Source organism: Equus quagga, chromosome 11 (genome assembly GCF_021613505.1).
Source record: "Equus quagga isolate Etosha38 chromosome 11, UCLA_HA_Equagga_1.0, whole genome shotgun sequence".
NCBI lineage: Eukaryota > Metazoa > Chordata > Mammalia > Perissodactyla > Equidae > Equus > Equus quagga.
Window position 1 is genome coordinate 110498786 of NC_060277.1, and position 9585 is coordinate 110508370.

Sequence of the window (9585 nt, forward strand, 5' to 3'; positions counted from 1 at the left end):
CATGAACTGCTACTATCTTCCTATTCAATGAATGGGCAGGCGGGGCAGGGGCGTGAATGAGGTTTCCCCAGCCAGAGAAGTAGGGAGCTGGGCTCCTGAAGCCAAGATCCTGGGGGTGGTAGGGGGGAGTTCTTGACCGGAACCCAAGGAACAGGGCAGGGAAAGGGGAAGCCGAGATCAAGCTACAGTGGCAGAAGGTGGTGATTTTCAGACCTAATGAACCGATGAACCGGGAGCTTAAATTCTATAGAAACAGTAATAATTCTGGATCACAAATGCTTGATGCCTAATATGTCAAAATCAGGAACAAATATTTAAGTTTTATTGCAATGTAAAGACCTTCCTGGCCATCTAGGAAAATGCTGCGGATGCATGGAACTCTGCTACTTCGTGTTTCTTTAAAGTTTTCCTTTTCTGGATATCTGAATAGGGTAAGGCAAAAGAGAAGAATTTGATTCATTCAGATTCTACCAACTGGCTTCAGGTCTCTCACAGACATCTCACTCCATTCTCACCAGAGCCCTCTGAGAAGGTGTTATTATCCTACATTACAGCTGAGGAAACTGAGGCACAGTGCCAAAGACATAGCCTGGTACACAGTAGATGCTCGATAAATACTGGATTGAATTGGAGAGGGAAACTTTCAGTGGGGGCGAGAGGAAATGAGATGAAGCTAACCAAATTCCCTCAGAACCTCCTTCCATCCTCCTCATTGCTGCTCTCCAGGGTTCCTGTGAGGCGCGATGCTCCTGGGAAGTAAGAATGGGAAGAGGCGGGACCAAGAGCAGAGCTGCCCCCACCCGCCAGTTCTGGAAAACACAGCCCCCCATTCGCCTCTGCCCCTTGTAAACCCCACCATCACCCCTTAACGGCCGCTCGAAACTCTTTCGAGGACGCCCCCCAGCCAGCCCCAGGAGGTTTGGGACGCCCGCCACGCAGCAGAGAAGCGTCTAGGAGCGCGGGGTCCCGGGAGGGCGCTCCAGACAGCGCGGCGCACACGCAGGTCCCGGCAGTCGGTCCCTCCACCACTCTGGCCTCTGCCAGGGAGGTCAGTTCGCCCCTCAGCCCGGCCCAGACCGCACCCCGGGGCTGGAGCGCGCCGACGACACCGGAGGGCCGGGGAGCAGGCAGGAGCACCGTCCTCCGCGCCCGGAGTGGGCTGCCTGGGCCTCGGCGGAGACACGCCGGGGCCGCTCGACAGCCCTTCCCCAGGCGCCGCCAGCTGCTGCGGGGGACCATCCTACTGCTCTGGCTGCTCGCTCCTCCCCCTGACCCCAGGGCACCCCCATCTCCCGCCCCAGCTGCCGCCAGGCTCACTCTGCCCGCAGCTCCGCGGAGTCGCGCTCGGCGCTGCAGCGCCGCGGGAGCTGCGCGCTCGCCAACACCCAGACGGCTGCAGGATCCCGGGCAGCCTCGTGTTCGGCGATACCATGAATGCCTCGGGTGACCCGGGGGCCGAGGCAGCGAGCGAGGCTGGCGGCGGGGGCAGCTGGCAGCCCGAGGCGGTCATCGTGCCCATGTTATTTGCGATTATCTTCCTCGTGGGCACCGTGGGCAACGCACTGGTGCTGGCCGTGCTGCTGCGCGGCGGCCAGGCGGTCAGCACCACCAACCTGTTCATCCTCAATCTGGGCGTGGCCGACCTGTGTTTTATCGTGTGCTGCGTGCCCTTCCAGGCCACCATCTACACCCTGGACGGCTGGGTGTTTGGCTCGCTGCTCTGCAAGGCTGTGCACTTCTTCATCTTCCTCACCATGCACGCCAGCAGCTTCACGCTGGCCGCCGTCTCCCTCGACAGGTGAGCGAGTGCCTGGAGACCCAGGGGCTCGGGTACGGGGTGGGGGCCGAAGAAGGGCGCGGACTCGAGGGTCAAGGAGGGACTCGCAGAGAGTAGAAAAAGACACTAAGAAGGCAAAGGGACCGGGAGGGAGTGAAAGACAAGCAGGCGTGGAGGAGGAGATGGAAGAATAAGAATGGGGGACCGCGGTGTCACCGTTAAGCGCATCCTCCGGGCTGCAGGTTGGAGACCTCAGCTCTCCAGCGCCGCTGACGCCTGACAAAGCGCAGCGTTTCCCGGTACAAAGGGTTTTCGCGTGCTCGGTCTCGCTTGAGCTCAAAGCTCCCTGAGGTTGGGATGGGAGGGATTACTGTGCCCAATTTACAGACGAGATCGAGTTCCTAAGTGACTTGCTCAGAGAGTCGCCCATCCAGTAATCACGTGCACGAAGCCAAAGGTCTGTCTCCTGGCGTCAAACTCAGGCGCCTCCACTTCGCCCGCCTCGAAGCCACAGTTTGGTGGGCTGAGTCGACTCCAGTCCAGTCCGGACTGAGGAATTTGGGTCCTAGGCGAGGGCCCATGGCAAAGTCCGAGCGAGCACGTCCGAGGTCTCTAGCTCGCTGCCACCCACCTCTGCACCCCACCTCCAGGCCCGGGGTCAAGGGCAGGGAAAGGCGAACGCTGGAAGGTCCACCTCCTCCGCGGCGCCCCCTCCCCCCCCCCGCACCCTTCCCCCTCCGCCCCGCTCCCAGCTGGAACTTGGAAGGACACCTGGATGATTCCTGGAGAGGTAATCCGGGTGTGACTCCGGTATCTCCCCTGTCTCCTCCTTCCTTGCGTGCTCCCGACCTCCCCTGGACAAGCAGCGAGGTGAGGCCGCATTCCCATATACCTCTCAGTTCTTCTGAGAGCGCAGTATGTCGGCTCTGAGAGCGCTGGTGGGACCCGTAGAGCGTCGGCTTCTCTAAGGAATTCCCTTGCAGCACCTTGCCTGACGTGTCTCCAGGCTGTCTACTAAAGCCTCAAGGCGCCTGGGTCCTACCTCTCCGTGCACCGTCACTTGTGGGTAATCACAGCCTCCTGGAGCCCCAAAGCCGGTTCAACGTGCGGGGTGCCCTCCTGGATGGAGCCTGACTGTGGTCGTAGTCCCAGGAAGAGCAGATGAGTGGCCTATACGCGCGCCTTTCCTGGGGCCGGGTCCCGCCTCACATCTAGATGCGGCTGAGTGTCCGGGATGCGCTGGGTTGCCCTCTGGGAATGTGCGGTGTGACCGTGTGTTAGGGACTTTCCTTGAGAAGCGGATATGGGGCTCAAGGTGCACGGGTCCACCCCTGCCCCCGCGAATCCACACGCTCACACGACGTCTCCCTTCCTGGCCTGACCCGCAGGTATCTGGCTATCCGCTATCCGTTGCACTCCCGCGAGCTGCGCACACCTCGCAACGCGCTAGCGGCCATCGGTCTCATCTGGGGGCTGTCGCTGCTCTTCTCTGGGCCCTACCTGAGTTACTACCGCCAATCGCGGTTGGCCAACCTGACCGTGTGCCATCCGGCATGGAGCGCGCCTCGCCGCCGCGCCATGGACCTCTGTACCTTTGTCTTCAGCTACCTGCTGCCCATGCTGGTGCTCGGCCTGACCTACGTGCGCACCCTGCGCTACCTCTGGCGCACCGTCGATCCGGTGGTCGCCGGCTCAGGCGCCCGGCGTGCCAAGCGCAAGGTAACGCGCATGATCGTCATCGTAGCCGCACTCTTCTGCCTTTGTTGGATGCCTCACCACGCGCTTATCCTCTGCGTGTGGTTCGGCCGCTTCCCACTTACGCGCGCCACCTACGCGCTGCGCATCCTCTCGCACCTGGTCTCCTACGCCAACTCATGCGTCAACCCCATCGTCTACGCCCTCGTCTCCAAGCACTTCCGCAAGGGCTTTCGCAAGATCTGCTCCGGCCTGTTGCGCCGTGCTCCGCGCAAAGCCTCGGGCCGCGTGGGCGTCGCGGTGCAGGGCACCCACAGCGGCAGCGTGCTGGAACGCGAGTCCACAGACCTGACGCACGTGGGCGAGGCGGCCCGACCCTCTGCCCCTGCGCCGGCGCCTCTCAGTGGTCCAGCCTCGAGCCCGGTCCCTGGCCCGTCCTGGCGAGACCAAAAGGCCCCTAACGGCATTCTGACAGTTAGTGTGACCCGAGGGCACTTAGCGGGTACGCTTGAGTGTTAAAGGATTGGAGTTGGAGGTCAGGGGACTGTGGAGGAGTTTCATCTGTTAATAAAACTTGCAAACGATTTCACATGCAGTGACGCGCTGTGTCTCCGCCTCTCTCATAGTCATGGGGCTCTGTGGTTAAGAAGCCCCTGGGACTTCACAGGCGCACTCTGGATAAAAGGGCGCAGAGTGCTTTGCTGAGCTACAAGGGGAGTGTAGATCGCACCCAAGGCGGCCGAGGTAAAATTCGCGTAGAAATCCCTAACTGAAGCTGGGGAGCGCGGGACAGCTGAAGGCTCTTTGCACGTGGCCATCTGGAAGCACCACGATTATACAGATCAGCGAACCAGCAGCCACTAATACGTGCGACAAAGGCAGGCAGAGTGTTTAAGCGTGCTCGATAAAGCAGGTCGATGACAGACACAGACATATGTGTGTCCTAGCAGGGTTCATGCGCCGGAGTGCGGCGGGTCCTCGACTGCTCCCAGCTCCCTGGAGTCCTTTCGAGTCTGGGAGCCCCATTAGCGCCTACCCATTTTCAGCCTTAAGGTTTCCTTCCCTCCCTGCAGCTGTCCCGGATCAGGTCTCCAATGGCTTGGTTTCTCCTCAGAGCCAGGAAAGTCGCTCCCCACCCCCTGGGTCCTGCTCCAGGGCACACAGCAGCCCTTCTAAGGCACTGCTGGTCTAGGGCAGGCTGAGAATCCCATAAGGAAAGAGGAAGCCCCAAAGCTTTGCTCTTGAGCTAGCCTCTACCTTTCTCCTGGTTTGCCCCACTCCTGGAGTTCTTGAGCCAAGGTTTTTTACATGAAATCCGTTCAGCGTTTAAGGAGAGGCAGGAAAACCCTCAAGGGTGTGCCCATCTCATGGCATCGAGCGTAGGGCACTTTGGCAAGGGTTTGGGTATTTAGCCAGGCAGTCCCCGCTAAGGGGAAACGCAGAGGAGGCCTGCGGCATCTTTTTGGATTGGAGGGACTGAGTCAGAGAAAGGTGTGTCCATGCTTGCCTGGTCCACTTGGTGGGCCTTGAAAGCAGCAACCCCTTCCAGGTGGTGGAAATGGAGCGGGACAGGGAAGCCTGGGCAGGTGCAGGGTGGGAGGGGCTGGGTTCCGGGCTTTGTCTTTGGGTGATTGCGGAACCGGGGTGGCAGTGCCAAGTCTAAGGCTCCAGGGTCCTTGCACAAAGCAGGTGCCTCCAACCAACAGCCCAGCACCCCAAAGAAGTGACTGAAATAAGAGGCTGCAGCTTAGCTGCTGCAGCTCCATCCAGCCCCTCCATGCAGTCACTGATGATGGCTCTGTGGCTCCTGCTCCACCTCTCCTTGCTCAGGCTCAGCACCACCCGGCACTTAGCCCAGGGGCACAGCGTGCCATCAGTTGGTAGGTGGACAATGTAAGGTCATGAGCTTTGGATTTGGGTCCCAGGGCACCCAGTGACCTCGACCTCCATCCCTCAGCCTTGCCATCCTTTGTCGACTTCAACTTGCGGGAGGAGGTTCAGGAAAGCACACAGATTCCAAACAACGGGAGCGCACCCCTGCTTGTGGACGTACGGGTGTTTGTATCAACCGTGTTTAATGTGGTAAGTGTTGTCAGGCCGCAGGAGGGCATGGGGCCCAAGCACTGAGCTGGGATGGGACAGGACTCAGCCCCAGCAAGTGCTGGGATCGCCTGCCTTCTGTAGTGTAGCGCCCACCTGCAAGGTGACATGCTGTCCCCCTCCCCCCAGGACATCTTGCGGTACACAGTGTCCTCCAAGCTGCTGCTTCGGCTGGTGAGTGGGGAGCACCTACCAGGGTGGAGTGGGAGTGGGGAGGTGGGACTGGAGAACCGGCTCTGAGCCCACCTCAGAAGTACCAGCCTTCATCAACCTGCCAAACCAAGGGGCATGGGTATGTGGAGAATGGGAGTCTTAGCGGCATCTCTGTTCCCAGTTCTGGCTGGACCCTCGCCTGGCCTGGAACGTGAGTGAGCACCCGCAGCACGCGGTCACGCTGTCCTTGGACTCACTCTGGACACCGGGACTCACTATCCAGGAGGCGTAAGTGAGGCAGGAGTTCTTGTTCCAGGAACCCACCACAGCATATCCCTCTCTCTTGCTCACCTAGAGCTCCCAAATCCTCTTAGCGAGTATCCTCCTCCTGGTGGCCTACCAGACCACTGGTGCACCTCCACTGCCCCGCTTTCCCCTCCTGAAACCCAAATGGCAGGTGAGCATATGCCGAGGTCTCCCCCTACTCTTTAGGAGCTGGGCCTCTGGTTGTGGTGCCTTTCTTTCCCCTGATCCCTGTAGGCTCTGGGTGGACTGGCAGGAGCAGAGCCCGAGGGCCCGAGTGGACCAGGACGGCCATGTTGAGCTCTACCTGGCCCTCACCACGGAGACCACCTGCGACTTTGACCTCCTCCGTTTTCCCAGGGACCAGAGCGACTGCAGCCTCAGCTTCTATGCTTTCAGCAACACTGGTGCTGTTGGGACCAGAGCCGGGGCGTGAGGGTAGAAGGGAGGGGAAGCCTCTGGCCTCCAGCAAATGTCTGACACGGGAGTAGCGGACTGGGTTCACCCCAGCCTACCCCCAGGCTTAGGGGAGCTGAAGAGATCCTGGGCCAGAACATGCTTCTCAGCCCACACCTCCCGTTCAGATGGCAGCCTCATTCCTAGTTCCCCCTGCTCTCGGCTGTAGCCCCACTTCAGTCTCCTCTCCTCCCCCTCAGCTACCCCAGAGCAATGGCCCTCAACAGCCAGTGCCAAACTGCAGTGGTTGGGCCTCTGGGGTCAAGTGCAGACAGTCAGGTTGCTGCAGCCTCATTCCTGGAAACATCCTGAAGGTGTAGCCACCCAGGAAATGTCCCACAGACCCATCAGGTGATGTCCAACTTGGCAGAGAAGTCCCACCCTTTCCTGCCTCCCTTCCCTCTGGGAAATACCAGAGCTGCCGCCCTACAAATGCTAATATTTCAGGTGAGAGACATACTGGTGGATGAGTCTGTGACCACCATCCCCCACCCCCCATGAAGTGGTGCAAATTGCATTTATTCTTACGATGAAAATTCATCTGTGCATCTGACAAGGCCCTTCCTCTAACTGGAGAAAACTGGGGTATTGCAAAATAAGGTGTGGAAAGCCCTTATAAGAACAAGTTTCGCCTCCAAGTCTGCCCCTCAGTAGCCATCAGAAGTCTCCATCATCCCTGGTCTCCAGCTTCTTCCTACCCTTACTCCTGAGAGAGATTTGGGGGCAGGGGTCTCGCTTTCATATTTCACTGTTCTCACCCCCACCCCTTCCAGTGAAGGAGCTGAAGTTCCGGGCCCACGTGGTGAATGAGATTGTCAGTATCAAGAGGGAATACGTAGTCAAGGATTTGAAAACTCAAGTCCCACCCAAGCAGCTGGTGCCCTGCTTCCAGGTGACGGTGAGTTGGGAGGTGGCTGACACAGGGCTGATGAGGGCGTTGAGGATGCTTAGCTAGAGGCCATGACATCACCTTTCTACTGCCCACCCCCTGCACATCCCCTCAACTTTCTTCCTTCTAGTTGCGCCTGCAGAACACAGCCCTAAAGGCCATCATAGCTCTGCTGGTACCTGGGGAGGTGCTGCTGTTGGCTGACATGTGCGGGGGGCTGCTGCCCCTCCGGGTCACCGACCGCATTGCCTACAAAGTGACGCTGCTGCTGGGCTACTTCGTCTTCCACTCCTCTCTGGTGCAGACCCTGCCCAGCTCCTCCTCCTGCAACCCACTGCTCAGTAAGCCCTGTACCTCTCTGGCCCTCGGCAGGACCACCCTGCGCCTGGCCTGCCTCATTTGTCCACACCTGCTGTCACCTGAGCCAGGGTGCCTCTGCTCAGCTCCCTGGGCACTCGAGGCACAAGCCTGGCCCCTGACCTTGCCCCCCACCCTCCCATCTCCAGTTTATTACTTCACCGTCCTGCTGCTGCTGCTCTTCATTAGCACCGTGGAGACTGTGCTGGTAGCCGCACTGCTGGCCCGGGGGGACCTCAGGGCCAAGAGCAGCCCCAGCCCAGGTCCAAGAGGGGAGCAGCGAGATCATGGGAACCCAGTGCCTAATCCTGAAGGTGGGCAGAAGCTGGAGCCCCTTCCTGGGAGGTTTGTGAGCAAGGAATGAGGCTGGGAGCACATTTGACAGGGGCAGAGCTGGCAGGCTGCACACCTAGGGCTGGGGCTGGGGGTCAGGGGTCACTAGGCTGTTTAGAGGCTCCTTGTATTTACTCTGCTGGCTCTGTTGTTCCTGGGCTCCACCATGTCTGCCCTTGGAAGCAGGTCTGGAGCAGGGAGCAAGGTCAGCTTCCCTAAAGACTTGAGTGACTACCAATTCCCAGCAATAACCCTATGCTTTGCAGAGCCTCTCTACGAAGGTGTTTCTTTAACTGGAGATGGCCGAGAATGGGCCGGACCCCAATATTCATTAGTTCTGAATAGAAAGAAGAGAGAAAAATACAGGCTGACACCCCCTGGGCTTCACCTTCTGCTCTGGGAGAGTGTTGGGTGAGCCCCGAAGTACAGCTCCTTTTCCTGCATCTCCCCACACAGAAGCCCCCAGAGGAGTAAAGGGGTCAAGAAGGAGCCGGACTGAGGCTGCTGACCACATCTTCTTCCTGGTCTATGTAGCGGGGGTGGTATGTAGCCAGTTCATCTTCGCTGGACTCTGGATATGGGTGCCATGCAAGTCTGCTCCACCCCCTGGCGAGTCTGCACCTCACGGTGGGAAGCCCAGGCTGTAACAGGGCCGGGCCCAGGGCTGCAGGCCCGGGGGAGTGCCATGACAGGGTCTCTGGAGAGAAGGAGGGGGAGGTCGACTCTCTTCCCTAATCCTGGAGGACCTCAGGCCACCATGAGCTCTCCCTTCCGTTAGCATACAAGCAAAGAGTGTGAAATAAACCCATTGCCCAAGAGCAAGTGCACCTTAAGGGTCTGTCTTCATTGAGCTCAGCTGTTCACCCTTGTCCAAGTAGGTGGGGCCCCACCATGTGCCTGACTCCCACTCCATTCCTGAACTCTCCATTGTCCACCAGTCACCCAGCACTCCCCCTGCCCACCACCTAACTGCTCCTTCTGTGACCACTGCTGCTGCGTGGCCCTGGGCCAGGAGGCACTGGGGACCAGAGACAGGGGTCTGAGAAGCCACAGATGTGGTCAGACTTCCTTCCTCAGTGTGCTGGACGCCAGAGGGCATGGACAGAGCACTCCTGCTCTAGCCACCTGGGGGCCACTAGGTAGGGAGAAGGCGCATCCCTAGACCTCAGGACTGTGGGCGACGGGGATGCATCTGCTGCACTAAATCCAAGAGAGTGGGTCAGTCCGGCTTGCTTTTTCTCCAGGCCCTCTGGCTGCGCTGTGGCCTGCTCCCCTGACCCGAGCCACGCGTCTGGGCTGAAGGGGGAGTCCTCCATCCCTAGCTCTGAACTGGGATTTGTTCCGCTTCCTGCTCTTGTACACACAAGGCAGCTGTGGGCATAGGCCTTTGTCCTCCTTCTCTGTCCTTCCCTGTCTGGAAGTCATCAGCTGGCTCCTGGACACTGTGGTCCAGGTCACAAACCCAAGGTGTGAAGGAATCCCAGCATTCTAAGAGGGTGCTGGTTTGGTGCCGAATGTGGGC

The 9585-nt window shown here is 59.4% G+C and overlaps 2 protein-coding genes across 2 annotated transcripts; both read left to right on the forward strand.

Annotated features, from left to right (window-relative positions):
- The first annotated feature begins 1378 nt into the window (after nucleotides 1-1378).
- Nucleotides 1379-4058, forward strand: GALR2 (galanin receptor 2). The gene is made up of 2 exons (XM_046676667.1): nucleotides 1379-1798; nucleotides 3166-4058. Exons 1-2 carry the CDS (start codon nucleotides 1431-1433, stop codon nucleotides 3989-3991), a joined length of 1194 nt encoding a protein of 397 aa, XP_046532623.1. The 5' UTR covers nucleotides 1379-1430; the 3' UTR covers nucleotides 3992-4058.
- A 4-nt stretch (nucleotides 4059-4062) lies between these two features.
- On the forward strand, nucleotides 4063-9545 carry ZACN (zinc activated ion channel). The gene is made up of 10 exons (XM_046676343.1): nucleotides 4063-4067; nucleotides 4140-4216; nucleotides 5430-5554; nucleotides 5702-5746; nucleotides 5907-6013; nucleotides 6266-6435; nucleotides 7258-7382; nucleotides 7504-7714; nucleotides 7880-8044; nucleotides 8520-9545. Exons 1-10 carry the CDS (start codon nucleotides 4063-4065, stop codon nucleotides 8708-8710), a joined length of 1221 nt encoding a protein of 406 aa, XP_046532299.1. The 3' UTR covers nucleotides 8711-9545.
- Nucleotides 9546-9585: the final 40 nt, after the last annotated feature.